The 18,897-nt window shown below is 39.8% G+C and overlaps 1 protein-coding gene across 1 annotated transcript in view; it reads left to right on the forward strand.

Moving 5' to 3' along the window:
• The window catches only part of PCDH15 (protocadherin related 15), a 1,310,198-nt gene that overhangs the window by 1,091,722 nt on the left and 199,579 nt on the right, over positions 1-18,897 (forward strand). The window contains exons 21-22 of the mRNA XM_074958998.1: positions 2,711-3,016; positions 3,710-3,934. Of these exons, the coding sequence (XP_074815099.1) occupies positions 2,711-3,016; positions 3,710-3,934 (531 nt within the window). The remainder of the gene's footprint in view (positions 1-2,710; positions 3,017-3,709; positions 3,935-18,897) is intronic.

Below are 18,897 nucleotides of genomic sequence, written 5' to 3' on the forward strand. Positions count from 1 at the left end.
AAAGAGTATGCTTTTTCTTGTTAACCATTTTAATTAACTTTTAATTGATTTCTAGGAAGATAAATTGTTTCATTATAGTGTCTCACACCGAACACTTTGGTAGGATATTAAACATTCATGAAAACTTTCTGATAGTAGTGCTGATAATCAGAGATTTTTGTTTTGTTATTTTCCTGAACTTCTGGAGGTTCGTTTATAAATGTAAACAAATGAAGCTACCTTGCTCACAAAATACACTTAACTTAAATGACCTTATTCATGACTTCATTTAATTAACAAAGTGGAAAGAGAACAGGCCAACACTCAAACTATGTTAAGACTGTAGTAGTTAGTATGAGATGATTATCTGAATTGCATGCCCTCTACTAAAAAATAAAATGAATACCACTTATATGTAGGCAAGTTTATTTTGCTAATATTTAGACTATCATATGTATGGGTGGGATACACTAGTATGCTTAAAATAATGTTACCCAAAACTTGAACTAAACCAAATAATCACAAAAGTTGGAATACTATTTTAAAGTATTTTTTTTTCTTATGTATGTTCACTTCTTTCCGTGCTAAGGTGGAAGTGAAAGTGGAAAGTATAAAAAGAGAAGCCCAAGTCTGTCTCATGGAATAGTGTTACAGGCCTGTTTGGAACTAAAAATGTCCAATTCTGTGTTGCATTCCACTCCAGGGCAATTTTTCAGACTGGAGTAGATTAGATAAAGTTTGAAATATCTGGAATTTTTGGTGCTTATCTGGACTAAGTCGCTAAATACTTTTAATTTCACTCATTGATAATCGTTTGTTCTGTAGCTTTCTCCTGAAGATTCATCTATATCTCTTGTATAGTACGCTGAAGTTCCGAACTTAGAACAATTTATCTAGCAAAGTTTGCAGACCCAACATTTAAAAACTGGAGCAATTCTTTTGTTTTCTTTAGATTTCAGTTTACCATGTGAATAAAAATTATTCACATTCTTCAGTGTAACTGTAAGAACTATTTTGTGTGTTAAAATCAGTAACCTAGCACACTAGGGATTTTATGGTCTGAGACATCCTACATCCTGTTTTAAATTACCTCAAAGATGTTTACACATTTGTGACATGATGCCAAGGAAATGCACAAAAACATGCTTGCAGATAATGCTATCAGCAAATGTAGAATAAACCTTTCATGACATGGTTACTGTCTTGGTCGTGTAAATACCAATAAAGTTTAAATAACATAACCAGTAAATAAACTGTAAAAATGATATGAAACTTCAAGGAGAAAGTGTGTAAAATTACTAAAATAGTAAGAGTTGTAACAATAAATTAAAACACATAAGTTACCTCACTGAACACACCATTATTAATTTCTTGTATGCAGCCTGGATTCTGTGACACTTGAAATTAAATTGGAGTTTTCCTACTGATATTTAGTAGGAGCAGAAATGGGTTCTTGAAGACTTTTCTTCAGATTCAGCATCTCATAAGACATCGACCCAGATTCTTAGTTGTGCTACTGGGCATTGCTGAGGCAGGGAAATCTCAGAGGCTCTGATCCAGAGGTCAATTTTCCATTGGCCCAGTACTTGGTACAGTTTCGAGCACTCAGTACACTCTCAGCTATTTCCATTAAGAGCAGTTATGTCCATCAGAGATCATGACAACACAGCAGTATCCTGCTATGTCTCTACACTTGGTGCTTGAAGATGGGTTGCGTAGGATGTGGCTATTCCAGTTCTACGTCAAATTGGAACTCCCCAATATTGGAGCAATTCTCATCTGGGAAAATACTAAGGCATTATGGCCCCATTGCTCCAGTGGACTGCTTCAAGGGCTTGCAAGCATGGGGGAAGAGTCTGGCTGATATGCTCTTTCCTCAATTTGAGCATATGAATTCCCTTAACAGTAACTGAAATCAGAGACTTGCAATACAATGCACACATTCTCGTGTGGTTGCAGCAACATCTAGGTAAAGAGGGGCTGAATTAAAGGCATTTTGGCAACTTAGATACGCCCTCTCACTTGCTTTTGATTCATGCTACAACTTAAATGCATTTTGTGTGTTTAATTATACTGTACCATGGTCAACCATATCATCAATATTGTCTGCTACAACAAGTTAATAGAATTTTTGCCAAGGCTGGTAAATGCCATGATTTTGCAAAGCTGCAACTAAGGAATAATATTCAAAAATAATTATTTTTCAACACTAACATTTTTTGCTCAAAAGTAGGTTGAAGAGGACAAGAGGTGCTTAATTTAGATCTTTATGTAATATGTTGAAAGTGTTGTTTGTAAATAACTCATTGTGACTAATGAAACAAGGCCTGTTACGTGTGTTGTTCAAAAGAATTAAGAAGTCAGCAGACCCAATTAACAAAATTTATTAACAATCAGAAGGTTTGATGTAATATACATAGGCAAATCTAAGCTGCCTCGCTTTCCAAGATAATCCCTTCCATACTTATTCCAACAGTTTTCACAAACTAAATTCATACTGTATGTCAGGTGCAAGTAGAAACTTGAAGCCTCATCCACAAAACACTGAAGTCAATGGAAAGACTTCCATTGACTTCAGTGTTTTGTGGATGAGGCTTCAAGTTGACTTCTATGTCCTTTGGATTCTTTTATATTAGAAAGTAGAATAAAAGGCTCACTGATCATGTCTGAATCTAATCCACATACCTTTCAAATGTATTTTAAAACAATATGGCCTTTTGTTTTATTTTAGGCTACAGACCCAGATGCTGCGGTAAATGGACAAGTACATTACAGCTTGGTAAACTTCAACAACATTTTCCGCATCACATCAAATGGTAGCATTTACACAGCAGTTAAACTGAACAGAGAAACAAGGGACTATTATGAACTTACTGTTGAAGCAACAGATGGAGCTGTGGACCCCCGCCGTTCAACATTAACTCTGGCAATCAGAGTTCTGGATATTGATGACAACAGCCCTATGTTCACTAATGCCTCCTACACTGTCTGTGTTCCAGAAACTCTACCACCTGGCACAGTCTTCCTGCGAATAGAGGTAAGGCACTCTGGAGCAAAGAAAATGTTTTGTTAATATTATTTTGTGAGGCTGTTCTCATCTAACTGGTTGCCATTAAAACCAAAATAAGAGATTAAAAATGTGGGGGGAGACGTGATACCCAAACCTCCTTAAAGCCTTTTTCTCTTTGTGAAAATGTGATATTTGGCATAGGACAGGCAAGTGAAAAATATTAGAAGCATAGAGCTCACATTTCTACTAATTAATAAAAGCAGTGATGGAAAATAAAAACATAAGTAGAGTACTGTTGAAATACTTTACAATGTGAGATTTTTTTAAATGTCAACTACATTTCTAAAATACATTTGCATTCTCGAGTGAGGCTCTACTATATTGATATTGCCAGTTTAGTTTAGCCCCGAAGAGTTCAAATGTCCTTCCAAATTTTTTATCCAAATCTCTTAATTAGGCAAGTAGAACATATCTTAAAAGCAGCATCTGTTGACTCTCAGAGATGGTTTTGAAAAAACGTTGGTTTCCTCAAGCCCACTGGAAATATATTTTGTTAAAATTAACAATTAAAATTATGAAAAAATATGAATTGCACCAAAGAAAGCAAATGTTCTTACTAATATCAGATAAATCAAATATATGTCCTGTAAAAATTGTGAACTGGTGTTTTCCTTGTGATGCTGCAGTTTTGGTTTTAGAGTAAATTCTCTTTTGCTGTAGGCAAAGGATGTTGACCTTGGTTCAAATGTTACCTATCGGATACGAACCCAGGAAGCACTGCCATTTTTTTCATTGAACAAGTTTACAGGAGAATTATCACTTTTAAAATCCTTGGATTATGAGTCATTCTCTGGCACTGAGGCAACCTTCACCTTTCTAGTGGAAGCCTTTGATAGTGGAGGAACTATGCCTCCAGGACTTGCTACTGTCACTGTGAGAGTAAAGGTAAGAGTAAGACTTTGCAGTTGATAACATCATTTTCTCTGTTATACAATACCTCAGTAACCTTTAGAGGTCTTCCAACAGGATGCAGGAGCACAACAGCAATATCGTTGTTTTCTTTGTAGTTTGTCCTAACCCTCACTTTCAATTTATGTTGAGCTGTTGCCTTTTTATAGCAGTAACTTGTTCCCATTTAAAATGTACAGTGTATCACTATTGTAGTTGCTTTGCAATTGCATGCAGTTACACAGTTATGTGCTTGCTCATAGATTTATTACTTACAGGAATAGATCTTAGAATACTTCATAAATGAGTAAACATTTAATTCTTTATCATCCCCAAAAGGCTGGAATAAATACTTAATGGAATGGTTTGAAAAAGTGACACCATCACATTTCAATTTAAGGTCATATAAATTGTAATTTCATTAACCATTCTTATGCATTAAGTGCTGATGCTGCACACTACTTATATTTCAATTTCTGCTGCATGAAGGCACAGCCTTACAAAAGAAAATAGCTTATTTTGTGCTTCTTTTACAATATTTAGTCCTTATTCTGCCAGTGACTTGCTGGCTGTGTGAACTTGAGCATTTAACTTTACCTCATCTCTCGGTGTCTTTCTTTTCCCATTCGTCAAATGGCAATAATGATCTTCCTATTTGTAAAGTGCTTAAAGATCCACTGATGAAGTATTATAGGAGAGCTTCTTAATAAGAGCTGCTATTTATTTTGTTACTAGTCATGATTTGTCTGATGCAAGGGCAGTGGGGACCCAGGTGAGAGCAGGGGCAAATCTGAGACTAACAGTGGAGGCATTTGTAGTCAGGTTTCAGGCTCTGGGTCAGGAGGCAAAGTCCAGCTCAAGCCAAGGTTGAAGCCAGGAGTTCAGGAGCAGGGAAAAGAAATGGACATGGCAGCTACAGAAGATCCACGCTGTTGCATGGACACTTCTTGGAATGCCTCTTACATTTATATAGGGTGTGAAGGCGATCAGGAGCCAGAAGGTTGCTGCCTGTCAGCCCCTTTGAGGTGGGACTTACCATGGTCTGTGTCCACATGGTTCACAAACTAGTCACAGCTGTTGCTGGGTGACAGTATGGAACTACCAGCAGCCTGGCAGTTCTGCAGGACTGGGTTCTAGACTTGTGGGGTCTTACATTTTCTGAGAAGGCATTTTGGATTCTTTTATCAAGTGTCTGCTTCCTTGAGTTTTCATGACTGTGAATGAGCTGATTTTTGTGACAAAAGTGCCTCTTCCTTCATTTTGTGTCATTTGGGTAGGAAGGTATTCAGGTAGGTCATCAGTGTTTTAGTTCAGGAATGGAAGTTTGCATGTGAGAACCACATTGCAGAGTCATAAACTATCAAGTCTGGAGATGTGAGTTCAGATTTGTCCTCCTTTGTCTGACTTGTCCTCATCCATCCCTCCACGAATGCAAGTCGATGCCACACCATTCTGTTTTGTTGCAAGCACGTTCTTTCCATTTCTGGCCAGAGTTTTGTCATGGGATCAGTCCACCTCATTTTTGGCCTGCCCGGTGGTTGCTTGTGGTCTCTGGGTATCCAGTCACTGATGTGGGTCGTCCACCTATTGCAGTGGTGGGCAACCTGCAGCCTATCAGGGTAATCCACTGGCGTTTGCATATGCAGTTCGCCGTTCCTGGCCAATGGGAGCTGTGGGAAGTGGTGCAGGCCAAAGGGACATGCTGGTCGCCATTTCCTGCAGCTCCCATTAGCCAGGAACGGCAAACCGCGGCCGCTGGGAGCCGTGGGCAGTCGTGCAAATGTAAACAAACTGTCTGGCGGCCCACCAGCGGGTTACCCTGCCAGACTGCAGGTTGCCCACTACTGACCTATTCTCTTGCCTGCGAACTACGTGACCCACCCATCTCCGCTTTGCATCATACTTCACCTGCAGTACATGGCTCACCTCTGTATGCAGTCTGATCTCCTCACTTGTTATGTGACACAGAGTGATATCTTACACATTTGCCTTTCTGTTGCTCTCTGGATGACTCTCTGGGTGCCAGAGAGTTCAGATTTAATTGCGGCCATATATGAAATCTGTATGTTGGTTTTAACCTACTGTTTGGTTGATATTTATCCACACTGCAAATTGCTACGTGGGTTTGAATAATTTAACTTGATTGTCAGTTTATCTTCTGTTCTACTCAGAGCAAAGAAATGAGCATCATGCACCTTCCCTGGCCAGCCCACAGTGATCTCAGTGAAGCATCTCTGGTGATCCACAGTCCTGCTTGTATAACCATAGAAAAGTAGCCTGTTCCGTTGATGTACTCTGTGGTAAGGTGGGCTGGTGCCAAACCAGGGATATGTGTGTGCTGTCTATCGCCCCACCAGTTTCCTGCATAGCTGCACTTCCATCCAGCGTGTCCTGCATACTTCCATAGCTGCACTTCCATCCACTGTGTCCTGCATGCTGCGCTCCTGGGGGAATTCTGCACCACTGCACATGTGCAGAATTTATGGCCCCTGCAGATCTCTTTGTTTCCCTGCAGAAAAATGACTTTCTGATGGGGAAGCAAAGGGAAGTCACAAGGGTAGTCATGCAACCCTTCCCAGAAGTATGTTTTGTTTGTCCAGGGCAGCAAACAGAGAGGTAAATCACTCTGGGGCAGGGGGCAGAACTGCGGAAGACCCAGCTGGTGGCTCCTACCCTGTGCCGGGCTCAGCTGCTAGTCCGGGCTGGGCTGGGGAGAACAGGATTTCCTTTTCCCCTGCATGGCATCTGGGGCCGGGTCAGAACCACCCCCAGATTTCTCCCCCAGCTTCAGGAAGCTCTGCAAATACCCCTGCACACTTCCTGTGCCCATCGCTCCTTAGCTGCACGGGGAAGGATTGATGTACAGGGAGCTGCTCCCCGCATCTGCCCAAACCCCATGCATCCAGACCCCCTCATACCCAGACCCTCCTGCCAAGCCTCAACCCCCCGCACTCAGAATCTCTCCGATGAGCCCCACTCCCCCAGCACTTGGACTGCCCCGATGAACCACCCATACCCAGATCTTCACCCACCCAGCCCCAACCAGTTGCACCTGGATCCCCACCCCACTGAGCCCCACTCCTCCAGTATTTGGACCCACCATTGAGCCCCCCACACCCACCCCACTGCCAAGCTTTATCCCCCATGCTGAGATCCAACCACCTCACCTGGACCCCCTGCAGAGGCCCATTACTATGGCACCGAGAACCCTCCAACAAGCCCCTCTGCACCCAGATCTCCACTGAGCCGCCTTCACCCAACTTGCCCCACACAGAACCCTCTCAACCCACTCTTGGATCCTCCCTTGCTGAGCCTACCTGGTGCAGCTGGCATGGAGGGGCAGGACTCTGGGGTGTTTCTGGGGCAGGCCCCATCCTTGCACTGTATCAGGGTTGGGTGCAGCCTCACCGCTGAGTCCATATCCTGAGCGGGGGGGCTGCACAGTGATCTCCCATCTCTGTACAGCCAGTGGCCTGTGCTCCCCAATGCCATTTATTTGACAAATACAATTTGCAGAATTTTAAAATATTGTGCGCAGAATTTTAATTTTTTGGCACAGAATTTTTAGGCGCAAAATGCCCTCAAGAGTAATACTGCCAAGAGTCACAGTGATGTGTGGTAGGAGACAATTAATGACGCTTCATGTTTGCCCGATAACAGCCCCTAGTATGGATTTTCCAGCTCCAAAATGATTTCCCATTGACCAGTAGCAATCTGGCATTCCAGAATGTGATCACCACTTGTTTTTCCACTGTCAATGCAGTTCTCATTAGGATGTCCCTGAGCTGGAGGGCTGGTGTGAACTCAGCACACAGATCCAGAAATGTGGCCTTTCACATCCAAAAGTTATGCAGCCACTGCTCATCACCCCATTCCGAGACAATCCCACCAGCCAGTGCCCATTTCTTCAGGCCAGAAGCAGTGCTCCACTATCTGCAGTTGCTTCATGAACACCAACAACCTTGAATCATTTTTTGCTATGTCCCGTTGCAAACTGTCTTTGAAGAAATTGTCATGTCCCCATTGTTATAGTACTTCCTGTGTGTCTGCAAATACAGGAGAATCATTCATCCAGTATTTGAAACGTTCATGAGGGTAGTGCAGAGCTTCTCTCAGAGATGGTGGGTACGAAAAAATGCCATGCAGATTTGTGGGATTTTCAAAAAATGGCACAAAATTATGGTATATGTGTAGCAGTATGGGATGGAGAAAGCTGCATACTGGAAACTTGAGTCCAAAGATCAAATAAAGTAAGATCAAGTAAAGGAAACCAAGATCCCTGGGCAAGTCATTTCTATTTTTCAGAATATGTAGCAAAATTTTCCCAAAAGACATTGTGCCGGATGGCAGTGCATGGCACATCGAGTTATCTACCTGTGGTGCACCGCACTTTGCATTGACATGCAAGCAGTCAAATGCTGCTTGAGAACTTATTAGAGTTTAATTAAAGGATATTTATTTTCTGTATTTGGCATCTGATGTTGACAATATGAGTTTAAATGGTTATAAAGCTTTAACTTTTTGAAGCTCAATGGCTGCTGCCATTAAATAATTGTTTGACTCCTCCCCCCATAATTTTGCACAACTAGGAAAATTTAAATAGTTTAAAAAAAACGCTTAAAAATAAATCTGTTGTTCAATTAAATTATTTTGAAAAATAAAGGGGAAAAAAAAGACTGGTAAGCCTAACTATACTGTCCTGCCTACAAGGTAGTGAGCCCCTTTTGCACGTCCTGTTTGACTTAATTAGGAGTTGATGGTTTTCACCCCTTCTCCGGAGTCATTTCAGTATCTTGTGCTAATGGAGCTATGGTTTCTAAGTTTCTGAAGTAACAATTTATTGAAACACATTTTTTATTTTTTGTTCTTTCTCATACTTCCAAAGGATAATTTTCTTCCCAGAGCCTAATGACTCTGTTAAATATTTGTAAATAGCATTTCTAGGCATAGGTTTGGGGTGTCCAAAACAACAGACGATCTGGTATAAATAACAAGTTTTAGCTAGCTGCAATTCACATATTTTAATGCTTTATATCTGTGCAGGGGGGAAATTGCGTAGAGTTACTGAAGAATTATTGTAATGTGTGTTGGTTTTGGTGGTGTACAAAGCCTCATGATTCAGACCAATTTAAAGAAAAAATTGCAAAACATTTTGCACTGTTGGATATTTTGTCTCGTCTCCATATTTCCACTATGTCTACCGATTTATTTCTTCTTGCATATTTATTTTCTTTTCACAAATATAATTGGCATAGTAGCAATGGAAACTATAAAGTTATAATCAAAATCGTTGTGTTTGCTACATTGTACACATGCAAGTGTTATTCTCAGTGGCCTTTTTTTCCAATTGTTTTCACACAGGAATTACTCCTCTGCTTACATATTTACGTTAAACATAAGTTTAAATGGTCCTGATTTTCCTCTCATTAAAGAGGTATAAAGTGGCTCCTTGAAATCCTTGGAATTACACTTGTGCAAAACAAGTGTGAATGAGAGTAGAAACCATTTCAATTACTTTAGCAACACATTTATATTAACATAAAATATATGGATCACTGAACATCAAACATAGTTGAAAAACTGGAACATTTAGCTCCAATAGAAATCCCTATTATGCACAACCTCTCCAAAGTCAATGTGAAATTAAGCAATTCTTGCTGTTTAAAGACAAATTCCAAACTCTCAGTTCTACTTATTAGTTTGGGGCACCATCATGATAGCACTGGTATTTTACAAAGGTCCTGAATCCCATTGAACTAAAGTTATTCACCCTATATAGTTTCCCTGCCTCACCACATAAATCCTCTAACCCCAAGCCGTGCAGATGAGTTAACATAGCTAATACGTAAACATAAAACTGATTTTCAGACACTTCTTTAACAGCTAGACATGATTTTCAACTAAGGGCCAGATTCACCATTGCATTACTCTAGTTTTATACTGAAGTAACTCCATTTTCTTCAGTTAAATCACATCACTGTAGAACTGGAATAATACAATCATGAAACATGCCCAAAGATTTTAGAGAAGAATTTAAATGATCCTTGGAAGTTTTGCTACAAGTTCTGAATTGTACTGCAGGATGATTGATGTCATTCCTGAACCTAAAATGGGAACATCTTAAAGATGTTCTTAAAGATGTGTATCCTAAAGAGATACCACTAAACAGCTAATTTCAGTAAAGGAATTTCTATAGGTATTACACTTATACTTCATATTGATGTATAAGGAAAAACTATAAGCCAGAGAGTGCTTGTGATGTTTCTGACTCTCACCAGAAACAGGAAGTAGGGGGAATTTCATAAATACCATGCACAGTTGTGGTGCTATATAAACATTTAATAATAAAAATATAGCCCTGAGGAAGTTCAGGTATCTGACAGGCACACACCAGTGCAATGCCAGAATTTCAAATGATCAGACCTAAATGAGAAGACCTATGTCTTCTACTGTAAATCAAATTTATATGCAAGTGTACTGAAAATGAATTAATAATTATTTAACAGTGCCAGCTGTTTTATCATGCAGACTTCAGTGTATAGTCCGAGTGGCTTTGCTTATTCAAATCAAACTGTGCTTTTTTAGAAAAGTGCCTGCAAAGTAGCAACCACTTACCAAAGTGTAAAACGAGTCTTTCCCAGAGAGTCTCATTATAGAAAGCATGAAATGATTATTCCATTTTATGATTCTGACCATTTCATACAGTACTGTACTTACAAGCAGAGATTTTAGGTGAAGTTCTGACCCTGCTGAAATCAATGGAAGTTTTGGCATTGACTCAGTGGGGAGAGGATTCCACATTTTGTACATACAATGGTGACACGTGGGGACAACTGCTACAGCGGAGAGATTGACCCCTTGGAAAGAGCAGCAACTGTACTGCTACCTCCTTTCCCTGGGGTTTCATCAGGAAAAGGCAGCTTTGAATTCCATATAAGACCTATCAGTGACAGTTAGCTGGAAGATATGTGAAGTAGTGCATCTCCCACCCAGCTCTGACTATTTTTGGGGCAATGATGGTTGGCTACATGCCTCTGGTGGCAAGAGAGTTATGGGCTGCTAATGCTATTGGGCCCCTGCTTCAGACACACATACAGTTTTGCTGGCATATAGGAAACAAGGGCAGTAAATGCATACTTCTTCTGGTGCTAATGGGAAACTAAACTTAATGTGCAAACATTGGGTGGCACTTTCTGCCTTTGGCATTCACTCCCTTCCTTGGTCCCTAATAGAAAGTGTTTGGTCACTGAGTCCTTTTTTCCGCCTCTCTGGCTTGTGAAGAGTCGGAGGCTTGTGAAGTTGGATAATGTGGGGGGTGAGCAGGGACTCTGATGAGTTTGAAATTCTTGGGGAGTTTAGGGGGTTTTATATTTTTGCTAAGATTGATGTACTGTGTTCTTGAAGCAGTGAGAGGAGTCTGTTTATTGTGAATGGTGCATCAAGCGTACCCAGAGCTTTAGATGGACACTCTTAGTTTTTGTATAAATTGAAATAAATAAATATCATAGCAGATTTTTCCTTAAAGGCTTCTATAAATGCACTTGGCTTCTGTGTACTTGACTACTGACTATTCAGCTACTGTACTATTGCATAATATTGAGAAAATCATTTTTAAAGATAAGCATCAGTAAGCAATGCAAGCAATACTGATAACTCATTTCATATAAGGCACATTATATACTAAAGGTAGTATAAATTGTTCTGCCAGCATATATATTGGTTTCAAATACAGAAATTGATTACTAAAATGAAAACAGGAATTACAAAGGAAATAAAACATTAGAAACGCCCTCTAAATAATTCTTAACTCGCTCATATGATTTGTGGCCAAATTCTGCTCTGTTACACTTGTCTAACCTCTTTGCGGTCAGTGGAAAGGCTGGATATAACTCAGATTAGAATGTGGTCCTCTGCAGTACTATGTAATGTATACTTTATTGCTGCAGTAAGCCACTCCACAGAACTGTGAAGCGACTGGTGGTTTAGGCTAGTAATACTTCTCATCTAGCTAAAAGGTTAAAGTGAGCTTGTTTGAAAGCTGAAGATCCTGGTTATTGTGTCAGTAGCAGGGACTTCTCCAGATGTTAACAGTAGTCCGTTTGGAAATGTTTGTGATGGAAATATTGGTACTCTTCATGGCCCGGCACAATGTGGTGGTGTTCACCTCTTTTTAGTCTTGGAAAACTGTGCTTGCTAAATGAAGGAAAACATACAGTTGTTAAGCTTATAAGAAGCACACGGGATCTTTTTCAGGGAAGAAGGCAATACGCTACATTTATTGAGAATACAGCAGTTAGCGTATGCTTTTCAGTTACACACACACACACACACACACACACAGAGTACTGCCAGTTGATGTTTATATTTACCAGTCCAGAGTCTGGATCAATCTAGTGGCCAGCCAGATTGGTCACAGAGGGAAGATGCTCCTGGAATTGTGGCAAGATGAACCCAAAGTCCCCTGGCCAAGCACCCTGTTCTTATAGTCTTTTTTTCTCTATGGATTGTTGTGTCAGTTTATGACCAGTTACTCCTTAATTGGTGTTATCTTTTGATGTTAACATTCCAAAACACCTCACAGAGGGTCATCCTGTCCTGGTTTTGATTTCATCAATTGTCTTGTCTTTAGGGGTGCCAGCCTCCACCTCAGGGTCGTCAATCTGCCCTTCCTCACTTATGGATGCACGTTGATGGTTCTCTGGTGTCGTTAAGTTTCTTCACTCCTCCTTCCTTGACCATCTGACTTTAGCAATGGCCTTCACGCCTTCTCTTTTCCTGATGCATGCATTCCTCGTTCACACAAACAGTCTTTTACAGAGACCTTCAAAGGTATATAGCAGTGTTTATGTTGAGCAAGAAAGGCATTGTAAATTAAACCTTACTAAATCTTGTAATCAAAACATTTCACATTGTGGCCCGGGCCTTCAGCATTCCTCTAATCTCCTTAACATAGACACAATACAAGATCCTGTCTCTTACTTACTAAACCTTAAAACAAAGAAATATATACATATAGGAAACCCTAGTAGACATTATAACTTATCCTAAAACAAAAGGGTGACCATAATCAGTCATAAGGATTGTTCTGGTCTGACCCTGCCTTAATATCAGTACAGACACTGACAGTCTGTCAGATGCGTTTCTACCAGTGCCCCAGAGGGTCATTCCTTTCTACTATTCAAAAAGGGTGGCTGGCAGGATGATCAAATCATACATTAATTCTAAAAGTACAAATATAAAATCCTGTTCCTACACAGTTGCCAACAAAAGTTTATAGATATTTGGAAATGAAAATATGCCATTGTATCTTCTTATTGCTGTGTACCATGACATGCTAGACACTTACATGACAGAAAAAAGTAATAAGGTTATCCCATCATTGAGAGCCAAATCAAAATAATATCTTGGTTTTAATTAGGCATTTCTCAGTGCCTTACCTTGTCAATTTTTTTGAACTTTCCCTTTATTTTTTAGTAGTTTGTTTAACACAGTACTGTCGTGTACTGTATTTTCTTTCCCCCACCCCATCTGCTGCTGTCTGATTGCTTACTTCGGGTTCCAAATGAAATGTGTGGTTGACTAGTCAGTTCATAATTCTGGCATTTGTAATTCTGAGGTTCTAACGTAATTAAATGTTGCATTGCGTGGGCTTAATTGTGGGTTTGCCAGAAGCTCTCAGTAATGGTCAGCACATAGTTGCTCTGCCTCAACAGAAGAGCAAGGATGAGATTGTGAGTCACAGTCTCATCCCTGGCTCCCGCATTGCCCAAGAGGGAAGAAATTTGGGTCAGCCCTAAACCTTATGCAGCTTCTTCATCCTCACAAGCTCCACCCACTGCCCACCAGAAAGCATAGTAGGGGAAGTAGCAAGTGCCCAAATGCTGTTCTCCCCACCCTGCGCTGTGACCTACAATAAAAGTAGGCCATGGAGGAGAGAAAGAGGTCACCCTAGATTCCCCTTATTCCCCCCTGGAAGCACATGTATAATTATGCCCTAAAAAGGGTGGTCATCTTTATTATTTGTGACAACTCATTAAATGGTCAAATAAGGTCCTATGACAGAAATTGACATTCCATATGGTTTCTGCCCACTTAAGCACATTTTAATGGAAACTGCTCATTTAAGTATTCCCTTTTAAGTATATTCATTTTTGAGCAGGCAGTTAGGGAGACGTGGAGAGTGAATCTTATATTCTCAACTAAAGGGATTCCCATTGTGTTTTATTTAGCAACAGCTGATTGGGGATCAAAAATATTCTGTATAATAAAGTGTTAAGGCACATCATCCTTTGGTTTGAGGATGTCGGGAAATATTAATTTCACAAAATCTCAAAAGCATAATAAAAAAACAAAGCCCTCTTTCTACAGAAGAAGGTTCCTGAGGAGCATTACTGGAGATGTGTCAAACTGGCATTTGGAAGTTAGGATAGACCTGAACAGTAGTGGGTTATCAGACAATTGCATGTGACAGAGATGGCAAGCCACCAGCTCTGTTGATGTGCAAATACCCTGAACTGAAAGATGTATAAAACAAAATCATGGCAGGAAATTAAATGCATGCAGGGTTTTTTTTTAATTAAAAGTGTTTTTTAGACTTGAGAATTTGGCACATAAATGACTTTTTGGTGAAAGCAACTTTTTCTTCTGCCCACCTTTTGTGGCATTCTATATATTTTGGGGTTAGTGGAAGGAGTTCACTAGCATTTGAATACACATTTTCCTGTTTATTTCATGCATGATAAAAAGATGGCAAGTTGCGAAAGAAGTTTAAATCCCTATCAAGGTTCCTTCCCCACTCTGAACTCTAGGGTACAGATGTGGGGACCTGCATGAAAGACCCCCTAAGCTTATTCTTACCAGCATAGGTTAAAAACTTCCCCAAGGTACAAACTTTTCCTTGTCCTTGAACAGTATGCTGCCACCGCCAAGCGTTTTAAACAAAGAACAGGGAAAGAGCCTACTTGGAGATGTCTTCCCCCAAAATATCCCCCCAAGCTCTACACCCCCTTTCCTGGGGATGGCTTGATAAGAATCCTCACCAATTTGTACAGGTGAACACAGACCCAAACCCTTGGATCTTAAGAACAATGAAAAAGCAATCAGGTTCTTAAAAGAAGAATTTTAATTAAAGAAAAGGTAAAAGAATCACCTCTGTAAAATCAGGATGGTAAATACTTTACAGGGTAATCAGATTCAAAACATAGAGAATCCCTCTAGGCAAAACCTTAAGTTACAAAAAGATACAAAAACAGGAATCTACATTCCATCCAGCACAGCTTATTTTACCAGCCATTAAACAAAAGGAAATCTAATGCATTTCTAGCTAGATTACTTACTAACTTAACAGGTATTGTAAGTCTGCATTCCTGATCTGTTCCTGGCAAAAGCATCACACAGACAGACAAAGCCTTTGTCCCACTCCCCTCCAGATTTGAAAGTATCTTGTCCTCTCATTGGCCATTTTGGGTCAGGTGCCAGTGAGGTTATCTTAGCTTCTTAACTCTTTACAGGTGAAAGGGTTTTGCCTCTGGCCAGTAGGGATTTTATAGCACTGTATACAGAAGGGTGGTTACCCTTCCCTTTAGTTTTATACAATCCCTAATGCACATTTACTAGCTCAGTTGTTGTTCAGTCTTGTTGTTTTATAGTGAGGCCCCAATGATTTCCCATTTGATATAGTTGACCGGAAACTTTCATATCAACAGATAATCTCCTAGTACACTGTCCTAAAGTGGTAGGGAAAAACTCTAAAAATATGTTTATAAGCTCTTTTTTAAAATTTTGATTTCATCCTTTAAAAACCATGAGTGTATAATATTTCCAAAGCCATTCCTACTTAGCTTAACAAACAATATTGCCAGCAGATCAGACCCAGAAGAGTAAAGCACAACTTCGTAGCCTTTTAATTACATTGGGACAAGTACTTTTTCTTTGCAATAAAAAGGAGATCCTTGCAGAACCGCATTTGATATAGACTTCCCAGGTAGACAGCTCTGAAAATGTCAACCATAGCAAAAGACTTCTCAACCGTGCAATTCATTTAACAGTCTAGCTAAATCAATAGAACCCTTAATGATTGTTGTATTTTATTTACAGGAATTCCTCCCTTTTGAATTATTTATTAGATTTATTGACACCAGATTTTACTGCCTTTTATTGCAGCTACTTTCAAAAATAATCAGTGCTTTTTGGTAATAAGTCAGATAATACAAAGCCTGAAACTGAAATACTGTGGTGACAGTCATGGTATAAAAATTAAGATTTATAAACTTTCTTTTAAAATAATGGGTAATCATGTTTCAATAAGCTAAAAAATTGTGATTACTGGAAATGGTGTTTGCTTTTGTGTAGTGTTGGGGAGGGAAGGCTAATACTGATTTTTATCACACAGCACCTTTAATCTGATTTCACAGGAGTATCTTCTGGATTGAGGGGCAAATGCCAAATGGTTTTGGTGTGTGCAAGTCGAATAGCATAGTTGTTCTTGTTGGTTAAAATAGCACTTTTACAAAGGAGCTTTATGTTATTACCGAAGTGTCATCTTGAGTCACTGTTGTTTGTATTAAATCCTTAAAAATTAATAAATGTTGTAGCAAAACATGCTAGATCAAATTCTCTTTGGTTAGCAACAGAACACAAAAGAGTTCAGGGTATTTTACATCTTAGCAGTAAAGAAAAAACATGTTTACAGTCATGAACTATATCACTGGTTTCCTGGGGTAGGGAGGAAAAAGGGAATATATATCTATGGCCAGACTCCATTCCCCACTATGGCTGCTTTGCATCCATCTAGTAATGGAAAGCAGCTGTAATGCTGGCTTAACTAGAAGACCAAGAACACCCCCTTTATCATCCCTTACCTCTCCCAAGATGCCATGGGGCTGGCATCCTCCCTCCCAATCACTAGCACATGGGGTATAGCTATAAGAGGGAAGAGAGAGATGGCTTTTTGTGCTACCTTAAGCCTTGGATCTCTAGTTATTGAAACAGCCCCTTAGGATGCCAGGAATAAATTGGGGAAACTCTGGGGCTGCTCTAATTTATGACAGGGACTAATCCAATCCCCAGTTGCTACAGGATCCAGGAGCTGCAAAGATGGCTGGCCTTATAACTATCTTTAACCCGCACCTCACTCAGTTGTGCTGAGGACAGTTTAGATGCAGCCCAGGATGGAGATCTAATACTTTGAATTCTAATTATTTACTTCCCCCAGTTTGAGGGAGGGGAAAGAGGAGGTTATTCTACCTATCTAAATATTATCCATTTATATTGCTGAAGTTATGTTGGAGGCAGACATAAAGGGTGTCTTGGCGTCACCCTTGTTAAAATATTCATTAATATCTCTGGAAATACAGTTAGGTTTTCAGACTCATTTTCTTCTGGTATCCCCTAACTCAAATATTTCTATCCTGCACTAGTCTTTTTCTTCCCCTCAATTGACCACCAGCTGTCTATGAGTACCTTATTGACCATTAGTGTATTTTACTTACCTTTTTCCATCTTTTTTTTTAAACTGATTTTCAGTTTTAGTGCTCTTTCTCTCCAGTGCTTCCGTTCTCCTCATCCCCACTCCAAGATGATTGTCCTGGTTTACTTACCATTGTGTTTAGCATTTTCTCTTTTCTTTCCAGCAATGTCAATATTAGTTTTTAGAGAGTGGTTTATAGAAAAGACTCTTTTAATCCTTGTAAACATGACTTTATGGCTTTAAGGGATTGATTGGGGGGGAGGGCTAACAGATCATGCTAGAGCTGAGATGACAGCTGGGTTAGCAATTGAGATGGCTTCAAGAAATCCGTGGATCAGTTCTCATTTTTGTTATGTGGAATAGTTCCAAGGGTAGCTACTATAAATTATGCTAAATAAGAGTATATGAACTTTCTCCTGTACTGCACTCTGAGCATAATTTTTTACCCTTTGCCCAGAGAAACTATGGGAAATACATGTCCTTTCCTGCTCCTTTCATATTCTGCCAAATGCAAGCAATGTGAAACAAAACAAGAAACCAAACATAAAATGGAGCTATGATAAGGAGAAAACCTTGTTTCTTTATTATGCTTTGATTTTACTTCTGTTGTGCAATATTTGTGAAGAATCCTATAACTTGCTTTGCCCACCTTATTCACACATAGCCATTAAATGGGTCAATATGAAAAACCTTTGTAGAAGGATTATGCACCTTAGGAGTTTTTCTGGTGATAGACTCCCGCACAGCCAGAGCTTAACTGCCTCAAGTTTACCTTCCTCAAATCTATGACAAGCCTCATTAACAAGCTACAGAATCAGTCACATACCTCAGTGACTCTCCCCAGGCACATGGCCTCATGTAGATTTGTTATGCAGCATGCTAAACTTCACTTATGTTGTATGCAAGTCTGTCTGAAGTTGGTGTATGTACCAAATGGACACCATATCAAGTCAGTGCTTGTTCTCCTCAACGTCCTTCCCTTCGTAAATTGGTGGAACAATTCCAGTCATGTGTGCAAGGTTGGTTTGTTCTTCCCACCAAACTCCTTGTGATTGATGCATCCCTCATATGATTGGGGAGCTTATCTAAACTGCCATCAAGTTCAGTGCTGATGGACCCACAAGGAAAAGATGTTGCACATAAGCCTACTAGAACTCAGGGCAGTTCATTGAGCCTGAACCATCTTCCTCCCAATGATTCAAGGACTTGCAATTCAAATTATGACAGACAACATGACAGCTATGTTTTATATAAACAAATGAGTAAGAGTTTGTTCATACCTCCTGTACTAGCAGGATATTTGGTTTAGGAATTGGTGTATCCACCAACAAGTCTCACCGGTAGGAACAAAAGGACATTCAGAGTGCATGCACAGCTGGCCAAAAGATTCTGATCTTGGGTGCATGCACACCACAAGTGGAATACATCTGGACAACACATCTTGAAGAACCACCATTATTTTAAGGTAAGTAATTTCATAAACAGCTCTTTC

Source organism: Natator depressus, chromosome 7 (assembly GCF_965152275.1).
Source record: "Natator depressus isolate rNatDep1 chromosome 7, rNatDep2.hap1, whole genome shotgun sequence".
NCBI lineage: Eukaryota > Metazoa > Chordata > Testudines > Cheloniidae > Natator > Natator depressus.